The 19,938-nt window shown below is 43.5% G+C and overlaps 1 protein-coding gene across 1 annotated transcript; it reads left to right on the forward strand.

The window, feature by feature from the left end:
• The first annotated feature begins 1,742 nt into the window (after positions 1-1,742).
• Positions 1,743-13,084, forward strand: LOC135560141 (amine sulfotransferase-like). Its single transcript, XM_065001302.1, has 7 exons — positions 1,743-1,946; positions 3,827-4,041; positions 4,195-4,321; positions 8,033-8,127; positions 11,795-11,883; positions 12,008-12,099; positions 12,686-13,084. Exons 1-7 carry the CDS (start codon positions 1,745-1,747, stop codon positions 12,850-12,852), a joined length of 987 nt encoding a protein of 328 aa, XP_064857374.1. The 5' UTR covers positions 1,743-1,744; the 3' UTR covers positions 12,853-13,084.
• The last annotated feature ends 6,854 nt before the right edge of the window (positions 13,085-19,938 follow it).

A 19,938-nucleotide genomic window follows, 5' to 3' on the forward strand; every position in this document is an offset into this window, starting at 1 on the left:
CTCCAACCTGAAGTGTAGACAGACCTGTAAACGTCCTTCTACCCTCCTCTTTTCTCCTCCTCCTCCAACCTGAAGTGTAGACAGACCTGTAAACGTCCTTCTATCCCTCCTCTTTTCTCCTCCTCCTCTTTTCTCCTCCTCCTCCAACCTGAAGTGTAGACAGACCTGTAAACGTCCTTCTATCCCTCCTCTTTTCTCCTCCTCCTCCAACCTGAAGTGTAGACAGACCTGTAAAGGTCCTTCTATCCCTCCTCTTTTCTCCTCCTCCTCTTTTCTCCTCCTCCTCCAACCTGAAGTGTAGACAGACCTGTAAACGTCCTTCTATCCCTCCTCTTTTCTCCTCCTCCTCCAACCTGAAGTGTAGACAGACCTGTAAACGTCCTTCTATCCCTCCTCTTTTCTCCTCCTCCTCCAACCTGAAGTGTAGACAGACCTGTAAGCGTCCTTCTATCCCTCCTCTTTTCTCCTCCTCCTCTTTTCTCCTCCTCCTCCTCCAACCTGAAGTGTAGACAGACCTGTAAACGTCCTTCTATCCCTCCTCTTTTCTCCTCCTCCTCTTTTCTCCTCCTCCTCCAACCTGAAATGTAGACAGACCTGTAAACGTCCTTCTATCCCTCCTCTTTTCTCCTCCTCCTCTTTTCTCCTCCTCCTCCAACCTGAAGTGTAGACAGACCTGTAAAGGTCCTTCTATCCCTCCTCTTTTCTCCTCCTCCTCTTTTCTCCTCCTCCTCCAACCTGAAGTGTAGACAGACCTGTAAACGTCCTTCTATCCCTCCTCTTTTCTCCTCCTCCTCTTTTCTCCTCCTCCTCCAACCTGAAGTGTAGACAGACCTGTAAAGGTCCTTCTATCCCTCCTCTTTTCTCCTCCTCCTCCAACCTGAAGTGTAGACAGACCTGTAAACGTCCTTCTATCCCTCCTCTTTTCTCCTCCTCCTCCAACCTGAAGTGTAGACAGACCTGTAAACGTCCTTCTATCCCTCCTCTTTTCTCCTCCTCCTCTTTTCTCCTCCTCCAACCTGAAGTGTAGACAGACCTGTAAACGTCCTTCTTCCCTCCTCTTTTCTCCTCCTCCTCCAACCTGAAGTGTAGACAGACCTGTAAACGTCCTTCTATCCCTCCTCTTTTCTCCTCCTCCTCCAACCTGAAGTGTAGACAGACCTGTAAAGGTCCTTCTATCCCTCCTCTTTTCTCCTCCTCCTCCAACCTGAAGTGTAGACAGACCTATAAACGTCCTTCTATCCCTCCTCTTTTCTAATCCTCCTCCAACCTGAAGTGTAGACAGACCCGTCCTTTATCCCTCCTCTTTTCTCCTCCTCCTCCAACCTGAAGTGTAGACAGACCTATAAACGTCCTTCTACCCTCCTCTTTTCTCCTCCTCCTCCAACCTGAAGTGTAGACAGACCTATAAACGTCCTTCTATCCCTCCTCTTTTCTACTCCTCCTCCAACCTGAAGTGTAGACAGACCTATAAACGTCCTTCTATCCCTCCTCTTTTCTCCTCCTCCTCCAACCTGAAGTGTAGACAGACCTGTAAGCATCCTTCTATCCCTCCTCTTTTCTCCTCCTCCTCTTTTCTCCTCCTCCTCCAACCTGAAGTGTAGACAGACCTGTAAACGTCCTTCTATCCCTCCTCTTTTCTCCTCCTCCTCTTTTCTCCTCCTCCTCCAACCTAAAGAGTAGAAAGACCTGGATATAACAGATTCTGCTGCTCTCATTCCTCACCATTGTCTAGCCAACTGTCGTCATGTTTCACTCTCCGGACCACACCTCTCTGCCATCAGTGGAAGGGCTGGACCTGAGTCCCTACCTGTTCACACACAGAGGGTACAACTTTACCGTGGGAGAGACCGACCCCCAGTACATCGACCCCCTCCAGAGCTTTGAGATTCAAGAAACTGACATTTTCCTCGTCTTCTACCCAAATCAGGTGAGTTTGTGTGTGTTTGGTGTTGTAAAAATGATGATAAAAACAATAGAGAGATTCACCAGCCGAAGCTTTTGCCACATATTTTTCGTTACAGACCGGTTACATGTACAGTAATAAATGAAACACCTCCCAAATTAAAATGTAATCTATTACGGGGGTTTTTATCTTGTAAAATGACAGGGGGAACTTGTTCATTTGAATTCCATGTTTGTTTAATTACTTAAATGTGGAACAAAATTGCATCATGCAAGTCACAAGTGTGTTCCAAAGTTGATGGGTTTATTGATACCCTCGCCTCTCTTTGGAAGTCACCCTATGGGTTTCCTCTCAGCATGTGATATTGTTGGTAAGAGCAAGGGGTTGGTTTGAGATTCACCGATCGCTTAGTGAAAGTCCTCGTACCCTTTTCAGAGGTGTCACATTTTGCTCAATTAAATTCAAATCCAACAATGGATTAACTGGGATTTCCTCCCACTGATCTACTCAATCTGCACCACACTTTCTATGTAAAATAAACATTTATAGAATTTTACAAAAATGAGATGGTGGTTATTGTTTTTAATGTTGTTTTACCCTGACTGCACCACTAATGTCCCACTTGGGACAATAAAGATGTGTGTATAATAAACATAACTTTATTTTCCATGAAAGGACATTTGTCTTGGAAGTTAAAGGGCTGCAGCTTCCACATCAATTATCACATAATACTATATAAACCCCTCAATATAGGGCGTAGTGCAATCACTTTCCTCTGTGTGTGTGTGTATATGTGTGTATATGTGTGTGTGTGTGTGCATGTGTGTATATGTGTGTGTGTGTGTGTGCATGTGTGTATATGTGTGTGTGTGTGTGCATGTGTGTATATGTGTGTGTGTGTGTGCATGTGTGTATATGTGTGTGTGTGCATGTGTGTATATGTGTGTGTGTGTGTGTGTGTGTGTGTGTGTGTGTGTGTGTGTGTGTGTGTGTGTGTGTGTGTGTGTGTGTGTGTGTGTGTGTGTATGTGTGTATATGTGTGTGTGTGTGTGTGTGTGTGTGTGTGCATGTGTGTATATGTGTGTGTGTGTGTGCATGTGTGTATATGTGTGTGTGTGTGTGTGTGCGTGTGTGTATATGTGTGTGTGTGTGTGTGCATGTGTGTATGTGTGTGTGTGTGTGTGCATGTGTGTATATGTGTGTGTGTGTGTGTGTGTGTGCATGTGTGTATATGTGTGTGTGTGTGTGCATGTGTGTATATGTGTGTGTGTGTGTGTGCATGTGTGTATATGTGTGTGTGTGTGTGTGTGTGCATGTGTGTATATGTGTGTGTGTGTGTGCATGTGTGTATATGTGTGTGTGTGTGTGTGCATGTGTGTATATGTGTGTGTGTGTGTGCATGTGTGTATATGTGTGTGTGTGCATGTGTGTATATGTGTGTGTGTGCATGTGTGTATATGTGTGTGTGTATATGTGTGTATATGTGTGTGTGTGTGCATGTGTGCATATGTGTGTGTGTATATGTGTGTATATGTGTGTGTGTGTGTGTGCATGTGTGTATATGTGTGTGTGTATATGTGTGTATATGTGTGTGTGTGTGTGCATGTGTGTATATGTGTGTGTGTATATGTGTGTATATGTGTGTGTGTGTGTGTGCATGTGTGTATATGTGTGTGTGTGTGTGCGTGTGTGTGCATGTGTGTATATGTGTGTGTGTGTGTGTGTGTGCATGTGTGTATATGTGTGTGTGTATATGTGTGTATATGTGTGTGTGTGTGTATATGTGTGTGTGTATATGTATATGTGTGTGTGTGTGTGTGTGTGTGTGTGTGTGTGTGTGTGTGTGTGTGTGTGTGTGTGTGTGTGTGTGTGTGTGTGTGTGTGTGTGTGTGTGTGTGTGTGTGTGTGTGTGTGTGTGTGTAGGTACGATATGGACCCAGCAGATCCTGGTCCAGGTGGTGGAGGCGGCCTACCCTGAGAGTAGTGGCACCGACCAGAGCTCCACCAACCTGGAGAAGATGCCCTGGCTCGAGTACCCAGACACCCGCCCCGAGCGCCCGCGCCCCGCACCTAGACTCTTCATCTCCCACCTGCCTCCAAACCTGCTGCCCGCCAGCCTGAACACCAAGAGACCCAAGGTACAACCACCAAGCCTAGAATGACCAGAAAACGGGTAAAGCCCGCCCACCAAAGGGGGTTGGGACAAAGGAAAAAGAGGACTTCCCAGTGTATCTGTGACAAGTTACAATAAAGTAATCTTCTTCTTCCTCCTCTTCCTTTGTGGTGTTCAGATTGTGTACGTGATGAGAAACCCGAAGGACAACATGGTGTCCTACTATCACTTCTGTCACGTGTGGAGCAAGCTGGAGACACCCAGCAGCTTCCAGGATTTCTTCGACCAGTACCTGACAGGGAAAAGTAAGTTATTGTGACGTGTGGAGCAAGCTGGAGACACCCAGCAGCTTCCAGGATTTCTTCGACCAGTACCTGACAGGGAAAAGTAAGTTATTGTGACGTGTGGAGCAAGCTGGAGACACCCAGCAGCTTCCAGGATTTCTTCGACCAGTACCTGACAGGGAAAAGTAAGTTATTGTGATGTGTGGAGCAAGCTGGAGACACCCAGCAGCTTCCAGGAATTCTTCGACCAGTACCTGACAGGGAAAAGTAAGTTATTGTGATGTGTTTTCCTTATAGGTCATTACGACAAAAGTTGTAATTATATTGTTAGCTTCTTATTAACAAACAGTAATAACCCTTTGCCTCCCTACTTGGGATATTATAATATAACAGTGACATGTTTGAACAAACAGAAAGGTTCTAAACTCCTCCTCCTCTCTCTCAGTAACTTTCCACCACAGTCCCTTGTTCACCCTCCACTGACACTACAACGTACAGTTATTATACAGGTCATCAATATGGGCTTATACAGCGACAGGAATAAGTCCATTTCAAATTGGCACACAACAGTCTCCTCTTGTTTGAATCGTGACTCCATACTGTTCAACATGAAATAAACTGTGAAATTACTTCGAAATAAAACAGAAACGAGAACATGATTAGTATAAAAAGAAACGAGAACATGATTAGTATAAAAAGAAAACGTGATTCATATTTTCACACTTGATTAATATGTTCACGCCTCCGAGGCCTATGGCCTCTGTGTGTATATTGTGTTTAGTCTACACCCAAGGCTTTAAATCCCTCTTACCATCGTTATAACCACACCAATCACCCTCGTAATTCCCCCCCATCTTTCATTGTTCCTCCTACATACAACCGATAATTACATTTCTGTTGTCCCGTTCTCTTCCTCTTTCGGGTTCCTAAGAGAGTGATAGTAGAAAAGAAAACTAGGAAAGAGAGAGAACACAACATATTGAAATGATTATTAAATAGTTCAACTCAAAGTTTAACAACATGACGATTCCCACTATCCCTTATCCTGACTTTCCGCTGGGATCCACACAAATGAAGGCTCTGTACACCTCCTCATGCTTGTGTCCAGCCTTCCCCCCTCAGGTTGCATGTTGACTGGTGTTCCCACTCTCCCTTATCCTGATTTTCCGCTGGGATCCACACAAATGAAGGCTCTGTACACCTCCTCATGCTTGTGTCCAGCCTTCCCCCCTCAGGTTGCATGTTGACTGGTGTTCCCACTCTCCCTTATCCTGACTTTCCGCTGGGATCCACACAAAATGAAGGCTCTGTACACCTCCTCACGCTTGTGTCCAGCCTTCCCCCCTCAGGTTGCATGTTGACTGGTGTTCCCACTCTCCCTTAACCTGACTTTCCGCTGGGATCCACACAAAATGAAGGCTCTGTACACCTCCTCATGCTTGTGTCCAGCCTTCCCCCCTCAGGCTGCATGTTGACTGGTGTTCCCACTCTCCCTTATCCTGACTTTCCGCTGGGATCCACACAAATGAAGGCTCTGTACACCTCCTCATGCTTGTGTCCAGCCTTCCCCCCTCAGGTTGCATGTTGACTGGTGTTCCCACTCTCCCTTATCCTGATTTTCCGCTGGGATCCACACAAAATGAAGGCTCTGTACACCTCCTCATGCTTGTGTCCAGCCTCCCCCCTCAGGCTGCATGTTGACTGGTGTTCCCACTCTCCCTTAACCTGACTTTCCGCTGGGATCCACACAAATGAAGGCTCTGTACACCTCCTCATGCTTGTGTCCAGCCTTCCCCCCTCAGGTTGCATGTTGACTGGTGTTCCCACTCTCCCTTATCCTGACTTTCCGCTGGGATCCACACAAAATGAAGGCTCTGTACACCTCCTCATGCTTGTGTCCAGCCTTCCCCCCTCAGGCTGCATGTTGACTGGTGTTCCCACTCTCCCTTAACCTGACTTTCCGCTGGGATCCACACAAATGAAGGCTCTGTACACCTCCTCATGCTTGTGTCCAGCCTCCCCCCCCTCAGGCTGCATGTTGACTGGTGTTCCCACTCTCCCTTATCCTGACTTTCCGCTGGGATCCACACAAATGAAGGCTCTGTACACCTCCTCATGCTTGTGTCCAGCCTTCCCCCCTCAGGCTGCATGTTGACTGGTGTTCCCACTCTCCCTTATCCTGACTTTCCGCTGGGATCCACACAAAATGAAGGCTCTGTACACCTCCTCATGCTTGTGTCCAGCCTTCCCCCCTCAGGTTGCATGTTGACTGGTGTTCCCACTCTCCCTTATCCTGACTTTCCGCTGGGATCCACACAAATGAAGGCTCTGTACACCTCCTCATGCTTGTGTCCAGCCTCCCCTCCTCAGGCTGCATGTTGACTGGTGTTCCCACTCTCCCTTATCCTGACTTTCCGTTGGGATCCACACAAATGAAGGCTCTGTACACCTCCTCATGCTTGTGTCCAGCCTCCCCTCCTCAGGCTGCATGTTGACTGGTGTTCCCACTCTCCCTTATCCTGACTTTCCGCTGGGATCCACACAAATGAAGGCTCTGTACACCTCCTCATGCTTGTGTCCAGCCTTCCCCCCTCAGGTTGCATGTTGACTGGTGTTCCCACTCTCCCTTATCCTGACTTTCCGCTGGGATCCACACAAATGAAGGCTCTGTACACCTCCTCATGCTTGTGTCCAGCTTTCCGGTTTCTTCTCACTTCATCCGTTGACTTGACCTTGAGCCAAATTCCTCACTCCTCCCTAGTACCTTAGGCTGCCTGCCTATTCAGCACCTTTCCCTTCCCCTCCCTTCTTTATCTATTAACGATGACATGTTTGAACAGACTGAACCGACAATGCCATGTTTGAACAGACACAAACTCCTCCTTGTCTCTCTCGGTAACTTTCAATGCACAGTTCCTTGTTCACCCTCCAATGACACCCTAAACACATACAGTTATCATACATGTAGCGTAATCAATACGTTCTTACATAGTGACAGGAAGTAGATTTCAAATTGGAACCCAACAAAACATGTCACATAGCAGTACACGACAGGGAAAAGTAAGGTGGAAACGTGTTGCAGTACCGTGTGCTGTAAAGTGTACCGTGTGCTGTAAAGTGTACCGTGTGCTGTAAAGTGTACCGTGTGCTGTAAAGTGTACCGTGTGCTGTAAAGTGTACCGTGTGATGTAAAGTGTACCGTGTGCTGTAAAGTGTACCGTGTGCTGTAAAGTGTACGTGTGCTGTATAGTGTACCGTGTGCTGTATAGTGTACCGTGTGATGTATAGTGTACCGTGTGCTGTATAGTGTACCGTGTGCTGTAAAGTGTACTGTGTGCTGTATAGTGTACCGTGTGTGCTGTATAGTGTACCGTGTGCTGTGAAGTGTACCGTGTGCTGTAAAGTGTACCGTGTGCTGTAAAGTGTACCGTGTGCTGTAAAGTGTACTGTGTGCTGTAAAGTGTACCGTGTGCTGTAAAGTGTACTGTGTGCTGTAAAGCGTACCGTGTGCTGTAAAGTGTACTGTGTGCTGTAAAGTGTACTGTGTAACATCAACTGCTCCTTACTCTGTACACTTTTGTAACTTTTACACAGTTGATATGTGCATAAACAAGAATATGTTTTGTACGCATGATCTCTTTTTCTATATGTTTTTTGGGGGATAAAGTTAGCCACTGTTGAAGACGTTTTAAGTCCTGTCCAATAGCGTATGTGTCTGTGTGTTGTTGACAGTGGTGGGTGGATCGTGGTTTGATCACATCCGTGAGTGGTACACCAAGAGAGAGCAGTATGACATTCTCTTTGTCAAGTACGAGGACATGATCAAGGTACAGTAAAGGGTTTTCTGCATCTTAAATGGAATCCAGGGCCCTCTTGTCAACAGTAGTGCATTAAGTAGGGAATAGGGGGCTATTTGGGAAGCAGACTCAAGCAGTCTGTCTGCTTCCTTGTCGGTCTGTTTCTCTCTCTCTCTCTCTCTCTCTCTCTCTCTCTCTCTCTCTCTCTGAGAAACACTTGTAAAACTGTATGACATACAGGGCAACTACCCAATGTCTCCCTCTCTCTCTTTCTCTCTTCACCCATCCCTCTCCCCTCTCCCCCTCTCTCTCTCTCTCTCTCTTTCTCTCTCTATCTTCACCCACCCACCCATCTCTCTCTTACTCTATCTTCACCCACCCACCCACCCACCCACCCATCTCTCTCTCTCTCTCTCTCTCTCTCTCTCTCTTCACCCATCTCTCTCCCTCTCTCTCTCTCTCTTTCTTTCTTTCTTTCTTTCTTTCTTTCTCTCGCTCTCTCGCTCTCTCGCTCTCTCGCTCTCTCCCTCCTCTCTCTCTCTCCCTCCTCTCTCTCCCCCCCACTCTCAATTCAATTCAATTCAATTCAATTCAAGGGCTTTATTGGCATGGGAAACATGTGTTAACATTGCCAAAGCAAGTGAGGTAGACAACATACAAAGTGAATATATAAAGTGAAAAACAACAAAAATTAACAGTAAACATTACACATACAGAAGTTTCAAAACAGTAAAGACATTACAAATGTCATATTATATATATATATATATACAATGTACAAATAGTTAAAGGACACAAGATAAAATGAATAAGCAAAAATATGGGTTGTATTTACAATGGTGTTTGTTCTTCACTGGTTGCCCTTTTCTCATGGCAACAGGTCACAAATATTGCTGCTGTGATGGCACACTGTGGAATTTCACCCAAAAGATATGGGAGTTTTTCAAAATTGGATTTGTTTTCGAATTCTTTGTGGATCTGTGTAATCTGGGGGAAATATGTCTCTCTAATATGGTCATACATTGGGCAGGAGGTTAGGAAGTGCAGCTCAGTTTCCACCTCATTTTGTGGGCAGTGAGCACATAGCCTGTCTTCTCTTGAGAGCCATGTCTGCCTACGGCCTTTTCTCAATAGCAAGGCTATGCTCACTGAGTCTGTACATAGTCAAAGCTTTCCTTAATTTTGGGTCAGTCACAGTGGTCAGGTATTCTGCCGCTGTGTACTCTCTGTGTAGGGCCAAATAGCATTCTAGTTTGCTCTGTTTTTTGTTAATTCTTTCCAATGTGTTAAGTAATTATCTTTTTGTTTTCTCATGATTTGGTTGGGTCTAATTGTGCTGTTGTCCTGGGGCTCTGTAGGGTGTGTTTGTGTTTGTGAACAGAGCCCCAGGACCAGCTTGCTTAGGGACTCTTCTCCAGGTTCATCTCTCTGTAGGTGATGGCTTTGTTATGGAAGGTTTGTGAATCGCTTCCTTTTAGGTGGTTGTAGAATTTAACGGCTCTTTTCTGGATTTTGATAATTAGTGGGTATCGGCCTAATTCTGCTCTGCATGCATTATTTGGTGTTTTACGTTGTACACGGAGGATATTTTTGCAGAATTCTGCGTGTAGAGTCTCAATTTGGTGTTTGTCCCATTTTGTGAAGTCTTGGTTGGTGAGCGGACCCCAGACCTCACAACCATAAAGGGCAATGGGCTCTATGACTGATTCAAGTATTTTTAGCCAAATCCTAATTGGTATGTTGAAATGTATGTTTCTTTTGATGGCATAGAATGCCCTTCTTGCCTTGTCTCTCAGATCGTTCACAACTTTGTGGAAGTTACCTGTGGCGCTGATGTTTAGGCCAAGGTATGTATAGTTTTTTGTGTGCTCTAGGGCAACAGTGTCTAGATGGAATTTGTATTTGTGGTCCTGGTGACTGGACCTTTTTTGGAACACCATTATTTTGGTCTACTGAAATTTACTGTCAGGGCCCAGGTCTGACAGAATCTGTGCATAAGATCTAGGTGCTGCTGTAGGCCCTCCTTGGTCGGTGACAGAAGCACCAGATCATCAGCAAACAGCAGACATTTGTCTTCGGATTCTAGCAGGGGGAGGCCGGGTGCTGCAGACTTTTCTAGTGCCCGCGCCAATTCGTTGATATATATGTTGAAGAGGGTGGGGCTTAAGCTGCATCCCTGTCTAACCCCACGACCATGTGTGAAGAAATGTGTGTGTTTTTTGCCAATTTTAACCGCACACTTGTTGTTTGTGTACATGGATTTTATAATGTCGTATGTTTTACCCCCAACACCACTTTCCATCAGTTTGTATAGCAGACCCTCATGCCAGATTGAGTCGAAGGCTTTTTTGAAATCAACAAAGCATGAGAAGACTTTGCCTTTGTTTTGGTTTGTTTGGTTGTCAATTAGGGTGTGCAGGGTGAATACATGGTCTGTTGTACGGTAATTTGGTAAAAAGCCAATTTGACATTTGCTCAGTACATTGTTTTCATTGAGGAAATGTACGAGTCTGCTGTTAATAATAATGCAGAGGATTTTCCCAAGGTTACTGTTGACACATATTCCACGGTAGTTATTGGGGTCAAATTTGTCTCCACTTTTGTGAATTTGGGTGATCAGTCCTTGGTTCCAAATATTGGGGAAGATGCCAGAGCTAAGTATGATGTTAAAGAGTTTTAGTATAGCCAATTGGAATTTGTTGTCTGTATATTTGATCATTTCATTGAGGATACCATCGACACCACAGGCCTTTTTGGGTTGAAGGGTTTTTATTTTGTCCTGTAACTCATTCAATGTAATTGGAGAATCCAGTGGGTTCTGGTAGTCTTTAATAGTTGATTCTAAGATCTGTATTTGATCATGTATATGTTTTTGCTCTTTGTTCTTTGTTATAGAACCAAAAATATTGGAGAAGTGGTTTACCCATACATCTCCATTTTGGATAGATAATTCTTCGTGTTGTTGTTTGTTTAGTGTTTTCCAATTTTCCCAGAAGTGGTTAGAGTCTATGGATTCTTCAATTGCATTGAGCTGATTTCTGACGTGCTGTTCCTTCTTTTCCGTAGTGTATTTCTGTATTGTTTTAGTGATTCACCATAGTGAAGGCGTAGACTCAGGTTTTCCGGGTCTCTATGTTTTTGGTTGGACAGGTTTCTCAATTTCTTTCTTAGATTTTGCATTCTTCATCAAACCATTTGTCATTATTGTTAATTTTCTTCGGTTTTCTATTTGAGATTTTTAGATTTGATAGGGAAGCTGAGAGGTCAAATATACTGTTAAGATTTTCTACTGCCAAGTTTACACCTTCACTATTACAGTGGAACGTTTTACCCAGGAAATTGTCTAAAAGGGATTGAATTTGTTGTTGCCTAATAGTTTTTGGTAGGTTTCCAAACTGCATTCCTTCCATCTATAGCATTTCTTAATGTTACTCAGTTCCTTTGGCTTTGATGCCTCATGATTGAGTATTGCTCTGTTTAAGTAGACTGTGATTTTGCTGTGGTCTGATAGGGGTGTCAGTGGGCTGACTGTGAACGCTCTGAGAGATTCTGGGTTGAGGTCAGTGATAAAGTAGTCTACAGTACTACTGCCAAGAGATGAGCTATAGGTGTACCTACCATAGGAGTCCCCTCGAAGCCTACCGTTGACTATGTACATACCCAGCGTGCGACAGAGCTGCAGGAGTTGTGATCTCAGGACCTGAGATCAGTGGTGGTGGATATCTGTGATTTCCTTGGGAAGGACCTGACCCCCACGGCCATCGACCGCATTGTTGAGAAGGCCAGGTTGGAACCTGTTGTTTATGTGCTCTATCCTGTCTTTTTGACTGTATATTGTGTGAACAGCCTCAATGAGGACTAATATAATATGATCTGTCTGATAATTCATGATTGATTGATTGATTGACAGGTTCAAGAACATGAAAAAGGATCCAAAAGCCAACTATGAGTTTCTGCCCAAAGACGTGCTCGTTCTGGAGAAAGGACACTTCCTACGGAAAGGTACACACACACGCACGCACACACACATGAGCAAACATACATACGCACACACACATGAGCAAACATACATACGCACACACACATGAGAAAACACACATACGCACACACACATGAGCAAACATACATACGCACACACACATGAGCAAACACACATATGCACACATACATACACACACAAAAATAGTTACAGTAGGAGTGCTGATAAAGGATCAGTTTTCCCTTTTAGATCATAATTGATAAGACAATATGGACAGGTGGGTCCTAATCCTAGATCAGCACTCCTACTGTGAGAAACTTTATAATTACGCTCCCTGATCCTAGATCAGCACTCCTGCTGTGAGAGGCTTTATAATTACGGGCCCTGATCCTAGATCAGCACTCTTACTGTGAGAGGCTTTATAATTACGGGCCCTGATCCTAGATCAGCACTCCTGCTGTGAGAGGCTTTATAATTACGGGCCCTGATCCTAGATCAGCACTTGTTTTGTATCGCTTTGACTCGTGTGTGTGTGTGTGTGTGTGTGTGTGTGTGTGTGTGTGTGTGTGTGTGTGTGTGTGTGTGTGTGTGTGTGTGTGTGTTGCACAGGTACCATAGGAGACTGGAAGAACTCGTTGACGGTGGCCCAGAGTGAACACTTTGACCAGGTGTTTGATGAGAAGATGAAGGACCTGCCTCTAAGGTTCACCTGGGACATCAACCAACATCACAGAGCCACCCAAACCATCGGTCCCGGAGGTCACCTGTCACTATAGATCTGAATAGAACATGGATGGGTTCCAAATGGCACCCTATTTCCATGTACAGTATAATACACTACTTTTAATCAGAGCCATATGGGCCTTGTCAAAAGTAGTGCACTATATAGGGAAATCGGGTGCCATTTGGAAAACAGGCCATTCGTCACTATAGAATTTAATAAAAAATGTGTCACTGTGGAATCTAGTACAACACTTGAATAAAGTTTAATAGAACTCTATAATTGAATACAGTTTAATAGACCTCTATAATTGAATAAAGTTTAATAGAACTCTATAATTGAATAAAGTTTAATAGAACTCTATAATGGAATAAAGTTTAACAGAACTCTATAATGGAATAAAGTTTAATAGACCTCTATAATTGAATACAGTTTAATAGAACTCTATAATGGAATAAAGTTTAATAGAACTCTATAATTGAATAAAGTTTAATAGAACTCTATAATGGAATAAAGTTTAATAGAACTCTATAATGGAATAAAGTTTAATAGACCTCTATAATTGAATAAAGTTTAATAGAACTCTATAATTGAATAAAGTTTAATAGACCTCTATAATTGAATAAAGTTTAATAGAACTCTATAATGGAATACAGTTTAACAGAACTGTATAATTTAATATAACTGTATAATTGAATAGAAATTCATAACTGAATAGTGTTGACTAGAGCTGTATAATGGAATAGAAATGTATAATTGAATAGAATCGTATAATTTAATATAATTTAATAGAACTGTATAATTGAACTGTTAAATTGAAAGAACAGAATAATTTAATAGAGTTGAATAGAACTGCAGAATTTAATAGACCTGAAGAATTTAATAGAGTTGAATCGAATTGTTGAATTGAATAGTGTAATTGAATAGTGTGGAATATAACTACATAATTGAATATAACTGTTGAACTGAATACAACAGTATTATTTAATATAGTTCAATAGAAATTTAGAATTGAATAAAACTCGAATAGTAAAGTAAACTTGAATAGAGTTGAATATAACTGTACAATTGAATATAATTGTATAATTGAAAATACCTCTATAATTGAATACTTTGAATCAATATTCACATAATAATAAGCAATTCCAACAAATTGGGGTTAAGAAAGATTCTTTCTCATTGACACCCCAGTGTAAAATAATCAACGTTGTGGTTGATTTTCTGTTATATAGAAATAACAAAAATGACATAAAGCTGCTGTGTTGTTCAAAGTACAAAAATCTGAAGGAAATGGAGTCTGTGAGAAGAGCCCTGTGTCTTCAGGCAAATCAGAGTGGAAGACTGGGAAATTGTGGGGACCCACTGTCTAAGAAGCCTACAGGTACCTATGTGTGTGTGTAACATCTCACCACAGGTAAGACATGTCATTTGTTTACAATAGTCTGTTTAGTAACTTCACTCACTACTTTCACCCGTAGAGTCTGTTTGTTCATGTTGCTGGTCTTGGCTAGTTTAAAGGTCATGAACAGTCAAAATCATGTTTTTCATGAAATTTGATGATATTTGAAGGAAACCAGATCAAAGCATGATGACCAAAGTACAAGAAATGACTGTTGCTTCTATGTACATTCATAAATCTGGATCATAAAGTTACTGGTCTCCTCCCCTATGTCAATTACTGGAGTCATAATCAAGGGAACAATGTGATATCACCTTAACTCCTATTTTAATAGACCAATGGTAAAATTATATTCTCTTACCTATTTTTAATAAGTACCGCCTTGTAACCAATATCGGAGAAGGCATTTTTGCAAAGGGGCGTGGTTTATATAGCTCAACATGTGTCAAAATGTGACTGTAGGGTAGGGGTTGGCATCAAAATTATTTCCCCACCTATCTTCTGAATCAAGCTTGTAACATCAGTACAGTAGCCTATGCTTCGGAGGGGGGAGGGGCAGGTATCCTAAACACGCACAGGTAAAGATTTTCAGACACTGAAATATGTTTCTGAATGATAAAGTGAGGGCTTTGCATAGGCGCTTTGTTGCGATTTGTTGTGGGACAACTTTAAATAACCTTATTAACTGGTTCTCATGCTTTTAAACAGTATGGATCACTTTCGTTCCAGGTTCCGCTTCTGTTCCTTGAAAACGTTTTATTTTCCGGTTTTTGGTTCTGTTCCCTGAACCGGTTCCAACCACTGCTGTAGGATGTCAGCAAATCAAATGTAAAGTTTACGCTATTCATCTATGGCAAAGACACTTATACACCGAGTGTACAAAACATTTTTTGCCCTCAGATGAGCCTCATTTCATCAGGACATGGACTCTACAAGGTGTTGACAGCGTTCCACAGAGATCCTGGCTCATGTTGACTCCAATGCTTTCCACAGTTGTGTCAAGTTGGCTGGATGTCCTTTGGGTGGTGGACCGTTCTTGATACACACGGAAACGGTTGAGCATTAAAAACCCAGCAGCATTGCAGTTCAGCATTGCAGTTCTGTCTCCTAGAGATGAATGTACTTTGGTGCGGAAAGTGCAAATCAATCCCAGAACAACAGCAAAGGACCTTGTGAAGATGCTGGAGGAAATAGGTACAACAGTATCTATATCCACAGTAAAACAAGTCCTATATCGACATAACCTGAAAGGCCGCTCAGAAAGGAAGAAGCCACTGCTCCAAACCGCCAGAAAAAAAGCCAGACTACGGTTTGCAACTGCACATGGAGACAAATTATGTGGATATATTGAAGCAACATCTCAAGACATCAGTCAGGCAGTTAAAGCTTGGTCGCAAATGGGTTTTCCAACTGGACAATGACCCCAGGCATACTTCCAAAGTTGTGGCAAAATGGCTTAAGGACAACAAAGTCAAGGTATTGGAGTGGCCATCACAAAGCCCTGACCTCAATCCAATAGAGCATTTGTGGGCAGAACTGAAAAAGTGTATGCGAGCAAGAAGGCCTACAAACATGACACAGTTATACCAGCTCTGTCAGGAGGAATGGGCCAAAATTCACCCAACTTATTGTGGGACGCTTGTGGAAGGCTACTCGAAACGTTTGACCCAAGTTAAACCATTTAAAGGCAATGCTACCAAATACTAATTGAGTGTATGTAAACTTTAAACCCACTGGGAATGTGATGAAAGAAATAAAAGCTGAAACAAATGATTCTCTCTACTATTATTCTGACATTTCACATTCTTAAAATAAAGTGGTGATCCTAACTGACCTAAGACAGGGAATTTCTACTAGGATTAAATGTCAGGAAAGTTGGACAACTGAGTTTAAATGTACTTGGCTAAGGTGTCTGAAAACTTCTGACTTCAACTGTAATATCTGAATGTGTAGCTAGATTCTTACCTGTATACATAGATGAACACGGCAGACTGCAACCCCTTTAATCAGACATTCTGTGTTGTTTCCATTTAGTTTGCACAGGTTGTTTGGCTCGTTGTGTTCCACTGATTTCAAAACGTGTCATTTTCAGAGTGAGAGAGAGTCAGCATTGCATGGCACGATCATGATCCAGAAAGTAGTCCATCACAACTTTTTCCCACTGACCTTTATGGATAAATTCAAGGCAGCAATGTTATTGAGAGCAGTAGCAACATATTTTCAGTTGTCCATGGCTAACGTTATATGTATATATAAAAACTGTAGTAGAAAGGATTATCTACGCAATACAAGCAGCTCATTTTATAGACACAAGATGCAACACTGCAGACCAATCCAAACTCATCTCTTTGCATGTCCAGCCCACTCATTATCTCAGCCAATCATGGCTAGAGGGAAGGTTGCTGCCTTTCTCTGTGGCTAAACCAACTCAGCTCGTAAGTTAACTTTTGTTTTTGACCAAATACTTATTTTCCACCATAATTTGCAAATAAATTCATTAAAAATCCTACAATGTAATTTTCTGGATTTCTTTTTCTCATTTTGTCTGTCATAGTTGAAGTGTACCTATGATGAAAATTACAGGCCTCTCTCATCTTTTTAAGTGGGAGAACTTGCACAATTGGTGGCTGACTAAATACTTTTTTGCCCCACTGTATATTTTACGTTCAAAAGGCTCTCCTTTGCAGTCGTGACTTGCGACATATGCCTAGTTTCCTAGATCGGGTCATATATACCGTACTCTATTCTACTGTATTTTAGTCTATGCCACTTTGCTCATTCCAATATTTATATATTTCTTAATTCCATTATTTTACTTTTAAATTTGTGTGTATTGTTGTGAATTGTTAGATATTACTGCACTGTTGGAGCTAGGAACACAAGCATTCCGCTACATCCACAAAAAGGTACCGGACGGCAGGCAGACTCAGGGTAGGCAGAGGTCAGTAAACCAGAGGAGGGGCAAAGGTACCGGACGGCAGGCAGACTCAGGGTAGGCAGAGGTCAGTAAACCAGAGGAGGGGCAAAGGTACCGGACGGCAGGCAGACTCAGGGTAGGCAGAGGTCAATAAACCAGAGGAGGGGCAAAGGTACAGGACGGTAGGCAGAGGTCAATAAACCAGAGGAGGGGCAAAGGTACCGGACGGCAGGCAGACTCAGGGTAGGCAGAGGTCAGTAAACCAGAGGAGGGGCAAAGGTACCGGACGGCAGGCAGACTCAGGGTAGGCAGAGGTCAATTAACCAGAGGAGGGGCAAAGGTACCGGACGGCAGGCAGACTCAGGGTAGGCAGAGGTCAGTAAACCAGAGGAGGGGCAAAGGTACCGGACGGCAGGCAGACTCAGGGTAGGCAGAGGTCAATAAACCAGAGGAGGGGCAAAGGTACAGGACGGTAGGCAGAGGTCAATAAACCAGAGGAGGGGCAAAGGTACCGGACGGCAGGCAGACTCAGGGTAGGCAGAGGTCAGTAAACCAGAGGAGGGGCAAAGGTACCGGACGGCAGGCAGACTCAGGGTAGGCAGAGGTCAATAAACCAGAGGAGGGGCAAAGGTACAGGACGGTAGGCAGAGGTCAATAAACCAGAGGAGGGGCAAAGGTACAGGACGGCAGGCAGACTCAGGGTAGGCAGAGGTCAGTAAACCAGAGGAGGGGCAAAGGTACCGGACGGCAGGCAGACTCAGGGTAGGCAGAGGTCAGTAAACCAGAGGAGGGGCAAAGGTACCGGACGGCAGGCAGACTCAGGGTAGGCAGAGGTCAGTAAACCAGAGGAGGGGCAAAGGTACCGGACGGCAGGCAGACTCAGGGTAGGCAGAGGTCAATAAACCAGAGGAGGGGCAAAGGTACCGGACGGCAGGCAGACTCAGGGTAGGCAGAGGTCAATAAACCAGAGGGGGGCAAAGGTACAGGACGGTAGGCAGAGGTCAATAAACCAGAGGAGGGGCAAAGGTACAGGACGGCAGGCAGGCTCAGGCGGAGTGGTCAGGCAGGCAGGCTCAGAGTCAGTACAGACAAGGGTCAAAATCAGGAGGGTGAGAAAAAGTGAGACTGGGAAAAGCAGGAGCTGAGACAAAAAAGTGCTGGTTGACTTGATGAACAAGACGAACTGGTAACACAAACAGAGAACACAGGTATAAATATACAAGGGATAATGGGGAAGATAGGCGACACCTGGAGGGGGGTGGAGACAATCACGAAGACAGGTGAAACAGATCAGGGTGTGACACTACCGGTCAAAGGTTATAAAACACCTACTCATTCAAGGGTTTTCTTTATTTTTACTATTTTCTACATTGTAGAATAATAACATATATGGAATCATGTAGTAACCAAAAAAGTGTTAAACAAATAAAAAAATATGTTATATTTGCGATTTTTCAAATAGCCACCCTTTGCCTTGATGACAGCTTAGCACACTCTTGCATTCTCTCAACCAGCTTCATGAGGTATTCACCTGTAATGCATTTCAATTAACAGGTGTGCCTTCTTAAAAGTTAATTTGTGGAATTTCGTTCCTTCTTCATGCGTTTGAGCCAGTCAGTTGTTTTGTGACAAGGTAGTGGGGGTATACAGAACATAGCCCTATTTGGTAAAAGACCAAGTCCATATTATGGCAAGAACAGCTCAAATAAGCACAGAGAAATGAAAGTCCATCATTACTTTAAGACAGAAAGGTCAGTCAATGCGGAACATTTCAAGAACTTTGAAAGTTTCTTCAAGTGCCGTAGCAAAAACCATTAAGTGCTATGATGAAACTGGCTCTCATGAGGAACGCCACAGGAAAGGAAGACCCAGAGTTACTTCTGCTGCAGAGGATAAGTTCATTAGAGTTACCAGCCTCAGAAATTGCAGCCCAAATAAATGCTTCACAGAGTTCAAGTAACAGACACATCTCAACATCAACTGTTCAGAGGAGACTGTGTGAATCAGGCCTTCATGGTCGAATTTCTGCAAAGAAACCACTACTAAAGGACACCAATAAGAAGAAGAGACTTGCTTGGGCCAAGAAACACGAGCAATGGACATTAGACCAGTGGAAATGTGTCCTTTGGTCTGGAGTCTAAATTGGAGATTTTTGGTTCCAACCACCGTGTCTTTGTGAGATGTGGTGTGGGCGAACGGATGATCTCCCCATGTGTATTTCCCACCGTAAGGCATGGAGGAGGAGGTGTTATGGTGTGGGGGTGCTTTGCTGGTGACACTGCCTGTGATTTATTTAGAATTCAAAGCACACTTAACCAGCATGGCTACCACAGCATTCTGCAGCCAAACACCATCCCATCTGGTTTGTGTTTAGTGGGACTATCATTTGTTTTTCAACAGGCCAATGACCCAACACACCTCCAGGCTGTGTAAGGATTATTTGACCAAGAATGAGAGTGATGAAGTGCTGCATCAGAGGACCTGGCCTCCACAATCCCCCGACCTCAACCATGGTTTGGGATGAGTCGGACCGCAGAGTGAAGGAAAAGCAGCCAACAAGTGCTCAATTCGTTTTTTAAATAAAGAAAAACCCTTGGATGAATAGGTGTTCTAAAACGTTCGACCGATATATGTGACCAATAAAATGTTATTTGATTCTTTTTTTTTTTATCAAGGGACTTAAATATTTTGTCTTGCCCCATTCTCCCTCTGCATGGAACCCATATACAATCCATGTCTCAATGGTCTCAAAGCTTAAAACCTGTCTCTTTCCCTTCATCTACACTGATTTGAAATGGACTTAACAGGTGACATCAGTAAGGACT

Source organism: Oncorhynchus nerka, linkage group LG15 (assembly GCF_034236695.1).
Source record: "Oncorhynchus nerka isolate Pitt River linkage group LG15, Oner_Uvic_2.0, whole genome shotgun sequence".
In the NCBI taxonomy this organism is placed as follows: Eukaryota; Metazoa; Chordata; class Actinopteri; order Salmoniformes; family Salmonidae; genus Oncorhynchus; species Oncorhynchus nerka.

Excerpts from the sequence above, each read along its gene's own strand:
- LOC135560141 (XM_065001302.1), top strand. The coding sequence starts at position 1,745 with ATGTTTCACTCTCCGGACCACACCTCTCTGCCATCAGTGGAAGGGCTG. Across the intron at positions 4,042-4,194 it reads TGAACACCAAGAGACCCAAG|ATTGTGTACGTGATGAGAAA; the intron begins GTACAACCACCA and ends TGTGGTGTTCAG. Across the intron at positions 12,100-12,685 it reads AGGACACTTCCTACGGAAAG|GTACCATAGGAGACTGGAAG; the intron begins GTACACACACAC and ends TGTGTTGCACAG.